The following is a 15,018-nucleotide window of genomic DNA, read 5'->3' as shown; positions in this document are numbered from 1 at the left end:
ATACCAAGCACCATTTCTTCTGTAGGGCTCAGGAGATGCGGGTATGCCTGGCCCTCGCCAGTTTTGCTCTGCTGCCTGCGATTCCTTCTGTGACCTTGCCCTACAAAAGAGAAGCAAGAACGTCCATGAATGTGTTCTACGGCATTTGGGTGATGTGGCTGGCATAGCTAAATAGCCAGAGGTACATGGAGGCTGCGAGAGGTGGGTGTGAAGTTGCATGACTGGAAGGTGTGTGAGGGTGAGGTGGAGCACCTGAATGTTGGCCCTGAGTCCTGACTGCTAGGAACTGCTGATGGATGAGTGATGGGGGTGTGGTACATTAAGCAGCATGAGACGTTGGTGTTGCAGTGGGTATGAGATGTCCTTTGAAGATGTATTCGCTGACCTTGACCACTCAGGTGAGGCCAGTGGACCTTGTGGCACAGCTGCCAGGTCCTTGGGGACCGTTCCAGAAGTTGACCTCTCTGGACACCTGCTCCCGTTCCCTTAGGAGGATGTTTCATGTGGCCCTCCTGGCCCTCCACTGAAATATGGCCTCTCTCCGCCTGTCGATCTCCATCACTAAGGTCTCCAGCACCGCATTCGTGAAGCTGGAAGCCCGCTCGCTTCCCTTGTGCTCCATTTGTTTAGCTTCTACTTGCAGCCAATTGTACTACAGACAGTCAGCAGACTCTACCTTCTAAGGAGTTCAGATCCCCTTTAAGAGGGGCAGGCTGCCCTTAAGAGTTGCAGGCTAGCTGGAACACTTGTTGGCCACGCATGCTGCTTGGTCCCCTGTTGAGCATTCAGCCAGCGAGCAGCGCCTTCTGGACTCAGCATTGAGTTCAACAATTTCAGAGCATGACTGGCCTTTTTTATTATATTAACCATGTGCCTGTCTAAAACTTGGTTTTTCATGTTTGTGATTTTGGACAGAGCTGTTCATTATTCTTCCATTAACACTTTCTCTGGTCTAATGCTTTGTCTTTCACCACAACCATTCGCACTCTCTTTGCCTTTGTCCCATGACATCGTCGTCATTTAATCTTTCCTGCCCTCTGCCCTATTACCCACCTTCCCTTCTGTTTTCTTCCCTCCCGTTCCTTCACTTGCTTAAAATCTATACATTTCTAACCTTTGCTAGTTATGATGAAAGGTCACAGACCTGAAATGTTAACTCTGCTTCTCTCTCCATAGATGCTGCCAGACCTGATGAATATTTCCAGCACTTTCTGTTTTTATTTCAGATTTCCAGCATCCGCAGTATTTTGCTTTTATTTTAGCTAGCACCGCGGATCGTGTTCGGCTGAATGCTACAATCATTCCAGTGTGGAAGCAGCATAAAGTTTATGTGCTGCCTGCCTCAACTGGACAGGGGCACGGGGAGATTGTGATTTGCAATCTCCATGCCCGAAATGGGAGGAAACCAATTTTTAGCACTTTGTGTTTTCGTGTTAACTGAACAGTTAAATCACTTTAAAACTAAAAGAAAATACCTGTTAGCTAACGTTGCAGGACAGCTGGGACCCATTGCATGCACATTCTGTGCCATGTGGGAACTCCAGAACACTTGTGTGTCCTGAACAGCCATATATGCTGCAAATGCCGCAAATTATTGAGGTGCGTCTGGCATCACTACACTACGCACAAGAAACTGAGAGTTTTGTGGATAGCACGCTGAAGGAGATGGTCATCCCTGCAGCTACAGAATGTTTGGGAGGAGTGGGAGTGGGTGACCACCAGGCTAATTAGGAGGAACAGGAAAGCAATGCAGGAATCTCCTGGGAGTGTGGCACTCACAAACCAGTACTCAGTGTTGAATACCAGCGATAGTGATGACACCTCGCAGACTGCAGTTGGAAGCAAGTCCACGACACCATGAAAGACTGCAGAGAGTGGCACAAAAAATGGAGACATGCAGTTGTTATGGGGGTTCAATAGTTAGGGGTACAGACAGATATTTCTGCAATGGCAAACCTGAATGATGAATGGTGTGTTGTCTCCCTGGTGCCAGGGTAAAGGATACCACTGAATGTGTGCAGGACATTCTGTGAGGGGAAGGGAAACAGTCAGAAATCATGGTCCCTGAAAATCAGTGGCAAACCTGTGGGAGGCATTCAAAAGCGAGATTCTACAGGCACATTGTAGACATGTCCCCACAAAGATTAAGGGTGGTACTGTCAATTCTAGAGCCTCCTGGTTATCTAGAAGCATACAGGGTAAGATAAAGCAGAAAAAGAAAGCTTATGATGATCACAAAAATGTAATACTTTAGAAAGTGCAAGGGTGAAGTCAAAAAGGAAATTAGGAAAACAAAGAGAGGACATGAAAAATTATTGGCAGGTTACATCAAGGAAAACCCAAAGATGTTTTGTCTGCACATTAAGAGGTGGGCCCATCAGAGATGTACAAGAGAACTTATGCTTGGATGCAGAAGATGGGGGCAAACAAAGCAAGGGAATACACAATAAATGGGAGGATATTGAGAGGGGTCGAAGAAGTGAGAGACCTTGGAGTGCGTGTCCACAGGTCCCTGAAGGTGGCAGGACAGGTAGATAAAGTGATGAAGAAGGCATATGGAATGCTTTCCTTTATTGGCCAAGGTATAGAATACAAAAGCAGGGATGTAATGCCTAGTTCTCGATTTCACCACAAGGGGAAATATCCACTCAGCATCTACCCTGTCAAGCCCCTTCAGAATCTTATATGTTTCAATAAGGTCACCTCTCATTCTTCTAAACTCCAATGAGTATAGACCCAACCTGCTCAACCTTTCCTCATAAGACAACCCCATCATTACAGGAATTAACCTAGTGAACCTTCTCTGAACTGCCTCCAATGCAAGTATATCCCTCCTGAAATAAGGTGATCAAGACTGTACACACTTCTCTAGGTGTGGTCTCACCAATGCCCTGTACAGTTGTAGCAAGACTGCCCTACTTTTATACTCCATCCCTCTTGCAATAAAGGCCAACATTCCAATTACCTTCCTAATTACTTGCTGTACCTGCATGCGAACATTTTGTGATTCATGTCCAAGGACACCCAGATCCCTCTGTACCACAGCATTCTGTAGTCTCTCTATATTTTAAATAATATATTGCTTTTCTATTCTTCCAACCAAAGTGGATAAACTCACATTTTCCCACATTATATTCCATCTGCCAAATTTTTGCCCCCTCATGTAATCTATCTATATCTCTTTGAAGACATTTTGTGTCCTCCTCACAACTTGCTTTCCTAGCTATCTTTGTGTCATCAGCAAATTTGCCTACATTACACTCTGTCCCTTCATCTGTGTCATTAATATAGATTGTAAATAATAGAGTCCCCAGCATTGATCTCTATGGCACCCCAATAGTTACAGTTTGCCAATCTAAAAATGCCCCATTTATCCCAACTCTCTGTTTCCTGTCAGTTAGTCAATCTTCTATCCATGCTAATATATTACCCCCAACATCATGAGTTCTTATCATATGTCGTAACCTTTCATGTGACACCTTATCAAATGCCTTTTGGAAATCCAAATACACTACATCTACTGGTTCCCCTTTATCCACCCTGTTCATTATATCCTCAAAGAACTGTGATAAATTTGTCAAATATGATTTCGCTTTCCTAAAACCATGTTGACACTGCTTGATTGTATTATGATTTTCTAAATGTCCTGCTACTATTTCCTTAATGATGGATATAGTTACTTTTAAAGCAGTTATGGAAAGTGACAAAGAAAAATCAAAGGTGAAAATACCCAACTGGAAGGGAACCAATTTCAATGATTTTAGCATGATGTAGCACAGGGAACAAAGATCAGCAAAGAAAACAGTAAATGAGAATGGTAGGCCTTCAAGGCAGAGATAATATGGGGACAAACCAAGCATATTCCGATAAGAAGGAAAGGTGGGCCTCCAAAACTAGAAATCCCTGGATGATAAAGGAAACCGAGGTTAAAGTGAAACAGATAAAGGTAGTGTATGACAAATGTCAGGTAGAAATACAGTTGAAATCAGGCAGAATACAGAGAGAAGAGAGGGAAATTGAGAAAGGATATAAAAAGGCAAAGAGAGATTATGAGAAAATATTAGCAGGTAACATAACAGGAAACCCAAAAAACCTTTTATAAACATATTAAAAGTAAAAGGATAGTTAAAGGAATGATTAGGGACAAAAAGGAAATCTTCTTGTGGAGTAGCAAGCATGACTGAATAAATACTTTGCAGCTGTCTTCATAAAAGAAGAGGATGAAGTTATTATCACAGTAGAGGAGACGGGAGTAAAGAAATTGGATTGGATAAAAATAGAAACAAAGGAGATGATAAATAGCCTGGCATCACTCAATGTTAACAAGTCACCAGGTCTGAATGATATGTATCCTAGGTTGATGAGAGAAGCTATGGTGGCGATAACTGAAACTCTGACTACAATCTCTTAATCCTCCTTAGATATGAGTGTGGTGCCAGAAGACTAGAGGATTGCAAATGTTACACTCCTGTTCAAAAAAAAAGCAAGAGGGATAAACCTGGTAACTTGAGCTTACGTTGAGCTTCATTGGAACAGTGTAGGAGGCTGAGGACAGACTGGGAATGGGGCAGAAAATTGAAATGACTTGGCTACCAGAAGCTCAGGGTCACACTTGTGGACTGAATGGAAGTTTTTGGCAAAGCATCACCCAACCTGCATTTGGTCTTCCCAGTGTAGAGAAGAATACATCATGAGCAGTGAATACAGAATACTAAATTGAAAGAAGTACAAGTAAATTGCTGTTTTACCTGGAAAGGAGTATTTGGGGCCCTGGATGGTGGGAAAGGAGGAGGTAGAAGGGAAGGTGTTGCATCTCTGATGCTTACATGGGAAGGTGCCATGGAAAGGAAAAGTGGAAAGTCAAATGTGACCCTGAGCTTCCAGTCACATATTCACCCCTGCTCCCACACTGACCTGTCTTCAGTCTCCTACACTGTTCCAATGAAGCTCAACATAAGCTTGAGGTGCAGCACCTCATCTTTCGATTAGGTACTTTAAAACCTTCCAGACTCAACATTGAGTTCAACAATTTTAAACCATAACCTCTGTCTCTTTTTTTGCACAGCAGCTGTTGATGATTCTGCTTTTCCCATTAACACCTCCTCTCAACCCATCTTTTGTTTCTGTACTTGTCCCATTACCATCTCCTTTTGCCTTGCACCATCACCTTTGTCACTTAATCTCTCCTGCCTTCTGCTCTATCACAGACATTCACTTTTGTTCTTTCCTCCACCTTTTCCCTACTCTATACTTGCTTAAAACCTGTTACATCTCTAACCTTTTCCAGTTCTGATGAAACATTAGTGACCTGAAACGTTGGTCTGAATTTTCCCGCCTTAGTTTTTAAATGTAAGGCGGCTTTATTTCCAGGTCCATAATCCAGAGGCGAAAGTGGCATGCCTTCCAGTTCAATCTTCTGGAAGGTGGCCAGTTAAGAACCCAATTAGAGACAGTGGGCAGGTTGAGGAGGCTGGAGGGCATATCAGCGCATGCTATTCAGAGGGTGACCAGAAGCCTTCACTATGGCTGTACTGAGAGTGCTGCTGAGGTGAGTGGCACAAAAGAAGACAGAGCAAAATGGATACGAGACAAGGCTGAAGGAATTGGCAGCCAGTTCTTCACCCTCAGCCCTATCCTGACAGCAGTCTGGAGCTTGCCATGTAGCCTCTGCTGGCGGATGACCTCAGGCTTTCCGTTTACCCCATTTAACACTCAGATTGCATGTCACATTCATGCCAATCTGACCTCCCGCTGTGCACTCGCCTCCCTTGAGTTGCTGAGTTGTGTGGGTCCTGTGCAATGCAGGGAAGATTCCTTTGTCCCGATAAAATGGCAGATAATTGAATCATGAACAAGCTCAATTTGCTTGCTGCAGCTGCCAGGCGGGTTGCTGGCAGCATACACAAGCCCCTTCTGGTAAAAGCAGGAGGAAGCAGGAACACATTGGCATCCTGGCCGACAACATTTTTTCAATTCTACCTCGCCCTCCCCTGCCTCCGAATCCGCCTCCATGGGCCTGGGAAAATTCCCCAGTTAACTCTGTTTCTCTCTCCACGGATGATGCACCTGTTGACTATTTTCAGCACTTCCTGTTTTTATTTGAACTAATGCAATTTTCTTTTAGTTGGCTTCCCAGTCGTCACCCTTTGTTTAACTTCATCTCATCCAAAACTTAGCTGCCATTATCCTATCCAATATCAAGTCTTGTCTGTCTCCCCTGTCCTTGCTGATCTATATTGACTCCTAGTCCGCCAAAACAAATTTAAAATTCCTAAGATGTGTTTAAATCACTCCACAGCCGTTCCCCTCCCTATTACTGTAGCCCCTGCAGTGCTATAACCTGTCCCTGTACTCTTTCGCTTGTTTTGCATTCTCCTCCACCCTTCGCACAACTTTTGGTGGCCCTACCTTTATGCTTTACGCTCTGGAATTCCCTCCTTGAATTTCCTCATCTCTCCGCCTCCCTCCTCATTTAAGACCATTCTTAAAGCCACCTCTTTGACTAAGCTTTTTGTTATCACTCCTAATACCTCCTCCTTTGGCTTGGCATTCATATTTCTTCTTGTACCTCTGTGAAGCACCTTGCAATGTTTTTCTCTGTTAAAGACACTATATAAATGCAAATCATCATTATTGTTGCCAACTATATTAATAATTGTACTCATGCAATATACAGTAACATGCAATAACAAGGTGATGAAGGCATCTTCAAATGTCATATTTTATAGGATATAAGTTGATATTTTTGCAGTATAAAAATAGATCTCTTCATACCTTTTACATAAATGTTTAATCCAGTTATCATTTTGAAAATGAATGAAAAAATCATGTAAAACTCCCAGTGGAAAAAATCATGCAAAACTCCCAGCTAAAAAATCTAATTAACTTGCCCAGTTTTTAGCTACATGGAAAACTTTAAAATAATGCTTGCTTGGCTTATTATGGGCTTGTAAGACAATATCTTGTGCTTTTCTTCCATAAAGTCATTGAGGCCTGCACTGCTGAACATCAGAGACATGTGTTACCGCATTGGTGACATGGCACTATGTGATGTTAAGAAAGGACGCACATACACCCTCGAGGAGTTCAAGACAGTTCAATATCAACAGCTTGATGAGGTAATGTATAACACATTTGCAATGATATTTCTAAAGTAGTTAATGATAACCTATGTAGACATGATCTATTGAAGTCAAGACCAAATGTCCCAGATGCATTGTTGCCTTCCGGCTACTCCGGTGGGGGACATTTTGCAAAGACTGGAAAATATTATGGAAAGAGAGGGAGATCAGTTAGTTATTTTTGTCTGCATGGGAATCAGCAATATATAAAAGTCAAGGGCTGAAGACTTGCAAAAGGAGTTTGAATGATTAGCGTGATAATCTTCAAATTTCTTCCCAATCACATCCTAAGTTGGGAAGGATAAGAATATTGTTGAGGCAAAAGCATGGATAACGAGGTAACGTCAGAAGAATGTTTCTGCTTTGTCTGGTATTGGCGTCATCTCTGGGGAAGATGGGAGCTATTCTTTCAGGATTGGTTAAATCAGATTAAGAAGTGGGCTAATGTACTACTAGAAGAACAGATACATATGGAAGTAAGTAAATAAATTGTTTGGCATCCTTCCATCTATGAAAGATGATGGACACGCAGCAAACAATCCATTTAGCTGGGGTGCCTTCTCTTGGTGCATCTCAGCTGAAGGCCGATCCTTGAGAGGCAGGTTCTGCCACAAGTGCCTCACGTGAAGCTGCCAAGTGACACTGAGAGTTGTTTTTGACATTGGCGTCTGTTGCCAAGCTGCTGCAGCAACTGGTCATCATGGTAGTTCACACCAGTCCACAAGATGTGTCGCCATTTTCCTCTTTCACCAGCTGGTGACTCCCAAGTGCGCTAGTCAACATTTAGGGCTTTCGTGTCACACTTGCAAGCATCATTGAAGTGGAGCTTTGGGCACACCACGGTCATTGGACCCCTGCTGCCTCACCACACAGAAGGTCCTTGGGTATACGACAGTCTTCCATTCTGCGGGCGTGTCCAGTCCACTGCATCCGCCTCTGTTTGATTGGTGCCAACACACTTGGGAGCACTGCCTTTGAGAGGACTGCCACATTTTTGATTTTCCCCTGAAAGGATATACCCATAATATGAATAATGTGTATTTATATACCATCTTTTAAATGCTACAGGATTCCCCAAAGCAGTTTAAAGCCAATAAACTACATTTAAATTGTAGTTACTGTTGTTAGACAGGGAAGCATGGTAAGCAATTTGCACACAGCAAGGTCTTACAAACAGCAATGAGATAATGGCCAGAAAAAAAACAGTTTTATTGATTTTGGCTGAAAGAGAAATGTTGGCCAGCACACTGGGAGAACTTACCTGCTCTTACACGACATGAGAGTTGTTACAACCAGGTAAGGAAGAGGTCTCAGGCTCCCCTTTCGCCCCTTCTCTGGTTTGACCGCAACAGAGTTTATCTTTTAAACACAGTGATTTAACTTACCAACTCGGTGAGCACTTGCTCCGTTACTCTAATTACAATTGCAAATGAACCAATCAGACAGATTTTCTTGAGTTTAAACAAGAAAGATGTATGCTTATTAACTCTATCACTCTGGGCGGCACAGTGGTGCAGTGGTTAGCACCGCAGCCTCACGGCTCCAGCGACCCGGGTTCAATTCTGGGTACTGCCTGTGTGGAGTTTGCAAGTTCTCCCTGTATCTGCGTGGGTTTCCTCCGGGTGCTCCGGTTTCCTCCCACATGCCAAAGACTTGCAGGTTTATAGGTAAATTGGCCATTAGCAATTGCCCCTAGTATAGGTAGGTGGTAGGGAAATATAGGGACAGGTGGGGATGTGGTAGGAATATGGAATTAGTGTAGGATTAGTATAGATGGGTGGTTGATAGTCGGCACAGACTCAGTGGGCCAAAGGGCCTGTTTCAGTGCTGTATCTCTAAACTAAACTAAACTACTCTAAACCAGTTAAAATGACTAAAATACGCAACACACCCACGCTTACATTCATAGGAGAAGTACACACACACACAAACGCAAATAGATACAGAGGGGGTAAAGAGTTGGGAGCTTGAAGTAAAGTCTGTAATAAATGGGATTCAAATACTGAGTTTGGTTCTTGGTTGAAGTTAAAGTCTTGAAGCCCTCGCTGGGGCCATGCACAAGTCAGGCTTGCTTCTGTGGTTCTGGAAGGTCGAACAGAGGTTTTATCCATCCTCTTGGTTGTTGCCTGTGAGGGTCTGTAGATTTGCGGTTTATCTGCAGCCGTGACTCCCCTGGGACTTTGCTGGAGGGTGAGAGAGAAGAGATGTTCCTTTCTTCCTTGGAGTTCAGTTATTGTCTTTTTTCCTTCTGAGGCACAATTCACAAAGTCAGAGTTACACAGGCAGGTATGTCATGTGACCACCTCTTCATTTGAAAACAGAAGTTTCTGGAAGGTTTACTGAAATTCAAAGTTCTTCTCTCAAGCTGTGCAAACATACTTGGTCAGGGTGGGGGTGGGGGCTTAGCTCTTTCAACATTAATGGCTGTCGAGGCTTTTGACGACCACTATTGGCAAAAACCATTCTAGGTAATTGAATCAGAGCGCACCCCCATTCTGGCTCGACTGGGTAACTACATCTGTCTCCCAGTCAGTCTTTGGCTTCTTCTATGCAAATTGTGCGTGGCCATCTTTAGCTGCTCTGTTCTGCTTTTTAAAAGTTATTTGTAATGTCCAGTAAAAAGGTCGCAGGCAACGTTTCATACGACAAAATTAATATTTTTCATTTGGCATGTGGGATTTCCGTCACAGAGTGGAGACAGGGCCTCAGTTTAATGTCTTATTAGCTGGCACTTCTAAATGTATTTCCTCAGTACTAAGGCTTAAACCCATGACCTTCTGAAGTAGAAGTGTTATGATCCCAGTGGAGACCACCAACAAATGAAAAGAATCAAATTCACCGACTGACCCTAATTTAGGAAACCAATCAAACGGACAAGATTTCACTTTTTACTTTAACACTCAAACCAAAACCTACATAAATTAAACATGAAGCATTACAAATTATACATTAAGTATCAGATACAACAGAGATGGGTCTCATGGTGTCACTGGGCAGTCACCTAGCATAGATGGCACAATTACAGTCACACAGTTCTTCTTCCAACAGCAGTTCCCTCTCAATCCAAACTCATGGGTGCAGTCTTCACCACAAGGCGCACTTCCCCAGAACCTCCTCAGCTTTGCTTACGATAATCTTGATGGTGTGGATTTACCAGTCTTCCTTTTATCCGAGTCTTTCAGTGACAACCTGTGCACTATATGGCTGTGTCTAGTGAGTTGGCTACTTTAAGTAACAGAAACAGCTCCTGGATTCAGTCTTCATTTTCTTCTGCTTGGTGACACTCCATTCCTGCTTGATCTGGGGAAGACTCTGGCTCCTTTTATTTGGTTCTAACCAGTGATCAGTTTCCCCGGAAACCTGAAGTTGTTTTTCCACTTCAGTTTTGGTTTCCGTTTCTATTTCAGTTGTAGTTTCTGTTTCAATTCTGGTTTCCCTCACAGTTAGGGATTAAAAAAAACAAGCTTTGCAACCACAGATTCCATCACACTACGCCCCGCCCCTCACTGCCGCCCCCTGCGGCAAAGAAAGCTGTACCATTGTAAAGTTTTCTTTAACAATAGTTTAGAAATACAGCATGTTCTTAAAATCATAAACATTTTAACAAGTAGCTTATTGCATACTGTACAAGTAACATTTTCAAATTCCACAATTATACATATTGTATTTACAAAATCATAAGGGCTTAACCAATAACAAAACTGAAGTAAATGTGACAATTAGGATTCAAACATCATAGAATTATCATGACTCAAGGCCTTCCTTCTATTTACACCCCTTTGTTAAACTCTGGATAGAGCATCAACAATAATGTTGCTTTTCCCTGCAAAATGCACAATTTTCATGGTAAATGGCTGTAACATCAAACTCAAACAAAACAGCCGGAAGTTCTTTGTTGTGAACTTTTCTAGAAACACAAGTGAATTGTGATCTGTATAAGCCAATATTTCTCCCTGACTATTGGTTACATATACCTCAAACTGTTGTAAAGCTAGTACAAGACTTAAAGCTTCTTTTTCAATTGTCGAGCACTTTGTTTGATGTTTATTAAGCTTCCTAGAGAAGTGGCTAACAGTTCCATACCAGCATCATCAACTTGGAGCAGCACCGCCCCTACCCCTATATCACTGGCGTCAGTAGCTACTTTGAATGGTGTATTAAATTCTGGGGCTACAGAAACTGGTTCTTTTATTGGAATGGCCTTTAACTTCTCAAGTGCTATTTTGCATGACTCTGACTATTCGAACTTCAAGTTCTTTTTTTAACAGATTCATCAATGGAGTGACTACTCTACTGAAATTATGGACAAATTTCCTGCAGAACCCAGATATACCCAGAAACTACGACACTTCTTCCTTTAATATGTTATGAACGCAGCGGGAGCAACGCACTGTCAATTCAGTCCCATCACTCCACAGGTCGCAGCATATTATTTCAGGTTTTCTCACCCAACCGGAAAACAGCCAAATTAAACACTCGAGTAACCCCCGGAATTAAAATAGACCAAACCAGGTATCTTTAGACAAGAACAAACTAATTATTTATTAAAACTAAATCTTAAACACTATTAAGATAAACCTATGTCTAAAGACCTTATAAATTCTTATGTTAATCTAACTCCTCCCATTCACACACACACACACACTCAAAAGTAACTGTAGTGAGCTGGTTTTAAAAAATGGTATTTTTAAAAACGATCTGTCTCTTAAGAATAAATAAAATAAGTAAGTCTTTGTGGATTACCTCATCCTAATGTGGAAATAGTCAAAGGCCACTCGAAATCTTCACATGGATTTGATGCAGTAGTCGATTCTTAATAGGCATTCAACTCTTCGGCTGCAGTGGGCATCAAGAGTTCCTTCAGCAATACAAACAGTCTTTTGAAAAAAGAAGGCTTTTCTTCTTTCCTTCGGGAATTAACTCGGCCCTGTATCTCCTTGTAGAATTTCTGCTGAGAGAGAATAAACAGCTGCTTTCTCTTCAGTACACCTCGCTGGTGAGTCTGGTTTTGCTAATGTTACATACAGTTAAGTGGAAACATGTGACCTCTCTCCTACTGTTGCCTAAGTAACAAAAATGGAGCTGCTGGCACACTGTGCCTTAGAAATTCCAGAACTTTCTCTCCCTTAAAGGTGCACTGTTTTTCACAGAGTCTTAAAGGCACACACTGTTTTTAATCCAAGGAGAAAAATAATTACATGTCAGTGACACTTTGTCCTGGGTACAGGAAAATTTATTAATGCCTCTCGTGGTAATACTTGACCTTGACCCACGATGTGTCCTAAATAAGTGACTTTGGCCTTGGCAAACTTGCTCTTTGCCAGGTTTATGACAAGGTTATCTTTGGACAACCTGTCAAATAGAGCTGTCAAATCTCTGGCATAATCACTCCAAGTGTCGCCATACACCAAAAGGTCATCTATATACACAACACAATTACTCAATCCGGCAATCACTTGATTAGTCAATCTTTGAAATGTAGCATTTTTCATACCAAATGACATGACTTTACACTGGAACAGACCGTCTGGTGTCACAAAAGCAGATATTTCTTTTTTTGATCAGATAATGGGACTTGCCAATATCCTTTAAGCAAATCAATCTTGTTAACAAAGGCCGAGTTCCCCACCCTATCATACAATTCTCAAGCTGGATTGGATAGGAGTCTGTCTACGTTACTGCATAACCTTTCTGTAATCGATACAGAACCTTTGAGAACCGTCTGGTTTTGATGCTGAACCAACAGGAGAACTCCAACCACTTTGACTAGGTTCAATTATATCATTACTTAACATGTACTGAACCTCCTCCTTGACTTTGGCCAATGAGTCTGTCGGGGTTTTATTTCATTGGTTTAGCTTCCCTACATCAACCACATGAACAGCCAGAGAAGTGCAACCTGGCTTATCTGCACATACCAGCTTATATTCCCTCAATAAGTCAGTTATGTTTTTCCGCTGGTGCTCAGGTAGATGCAGCACCTCATCCTGACCCTCTTAACACCTCTGTATTTGCCAGTTTCGCTGAAGGATGTTCAATCTGGGAACACTCAGTCTCAGACTCATCATCTGATGTATCATGTGCACCAGTGTCACCATCTACATTCTCTACCACCTGTGGTACACTTACTGGTTGACTATGGTCATGGTCATAGTAGCTCTTCAGCATATTCACATGACAAACCCTTTGACTTTTCTGTCTCTGGGGTACTAACCAAATTGTTCACCTCACTGAGCTTTCTTTTGGTGAAGTATATGAAAGGCACAATTCAACATGGTGGCTCCTCATCAGAGCCCTTTCCTATCCTGAGTGGCATGAAACAGGGCTGTGTTCTCGCACCCACACTTTTTGGGATTTTCTTCTCCCTGCTCCTTTAACATGCGTTCAAGTCCTCTGCAGAAGGAATTTTCCTCCACACAAGATCAGAGGGCATTTTGTTCAACCTTGCCCATCTAAGAGCGAAGTCCAAAGTACGGAAAGTCCTCATCAGGGAACTCCTCTTTGCTGATGATGCTGCTTTAACATCTCACACTGAAGAGTGCCTGCAGAGTCTCTTCGACAGGTTTGCGGCTGCCTGCAAGGAATTTGGCCTAACCATCAGCCTCAAGAAAACGAACATCATGGGGCAGGACGTCAGAAATGCTCCATCCATCAATATTGGCGACCACGCTCTGGAAGTGGTTCAAGAGTTCACCTACCTAGGCTCAACTATCACCAGTAACCTGTCTCTAGATGCAGAAATCAACAAGCGCATGGGAAAGGCTTCCACTGCTATGTCCAGACTGGCCAAGAGAGTGTGGGAAAATGGCGCACTGACACGGAACACAAAAGTCCGAGTGTATCAAGCCTGTGTCCTCAGTACCTTGCTCTATGGCAGCGAGACGTGGACAACGTATGTCAGCCAAGAGCGACGTCTCAATTCATTCCATCTTCGCTGCCTCTGGAGAATACTTGGCATCAGGTGGCAGGACCATATCTCCAATGCAGAAGTCCTCGAGGTGGCCAACAGCCCCAGCTTATACACACTACTGAGTCAGCGGCGCTTGAGATGGCTTGGCCATGTGAGCCGCATGGAAGATGGCAGGATCCCCAAAGACACATTGTACAGCGAGCTCGCCACTGGTATCAGACCCACCGGCCGTCCATGTCTCCGCTTTAAAGACGTCTGCAAACGCGACATGAAATCCTGTGACATTGATCACAAGTCGTGGGAGTCAGTTGCCAGCGTTCGCCAGAGCTGGCGGGCAGCCATAAAGACGGGGTTAAAGTGTGGCGAGTCGAAGAGACTTAGTAGTTGGCAGGAAAAAAGACAGAGGCGCAAGGGGAGAGCCAACTGTGTAACAGCCCCGACAAACAAATTTCTCTGCAGCACCTATGGAAGAGCCTGTCACTCTAGAATTGGCCTTTATAGCCACTCCAGGCGCTGCTTCACAAACCACTGACCACCTCCAGGCGCTTATCCATTGTCTCTCGAGATAAAGAGGCCAAAGAAGAGAAGAAGAAGGTCTACTAAATCTAGCTTTCATTGTTTCACCAGGCAAAGGCAACAAAATTAGCACCTTACCTCCAGGTTGAAAACTACGTGCCTCGCTGTTCTATCTGCTTGTGTTTACATCACCTGCTGAGAAACCTTTTGACGTTCTTTGGCCATCTCACAAGCGTTTGAGAGTCTCTCTCTCTCGAGACTCTTACACATAGTTAAGAAGGCAGTTTCCTCCTCCTGTGCAAAAAATCTCTCCTTAATGAGTCTAAGAGGACCCCCTAAACTCATGTCCATCGACCAATTCAAAAGGACTGAAACCAGTAGGTGTGTCCCTGGTTGCAAATAACAGAAATAATATCCCCTTATCCCAATCATGGGGATACTCACAACAATAGGCCATAATCATACTCTTCA

The 15,018-nt window shown here is 43.1% G+C and overlaps 1 protein-coding gene across 3 annotated transcripts in view; it reads left to right on the top strand.

Annotated features, from left to right (window-relative positions):
- The window catches only part of dnah6 (dynein, axonemal, heavy chain 6), a 554,194-nt gene that overhangs the window by 53,464 nt on the left and 485,712 nt on the right, over positions 1-15,018 (top strand). For all 3 annotated transcript variants that reach the window (XM_068030693.1, XM_068030691.1, XM_068030692.1), the window contains one exon: positions 6,984-7,118. In XM_068030693.1, coding sequence (XP_067886794.1) covers positions 6,984-7,118 — 135 coding nt within the window. The remainder of the gene's footprint in view (positions 1-6,983; positions 7,119-15,018) is intronic.

This window comes from Heterodontus francisci, chromosome 4 (assembly GCF_036365525.1).
Source record: "Heterodontus francisci isolate sHetFra1 chromosome 4, sHetFra1.hap1, whole genome shotgun sequence".
Taxonomy (NCBI): Eukaryota; Metazoa; Chordata; class Chondrichthyes; order Heterodontiformes; family Heterodontidae; genus Heterodontus; species Heterodontus francisci.
Note: the sequence above shows the minus strand (reverse complement) of the source record. Positions and strands in the feature narration are given on the sequence as shown.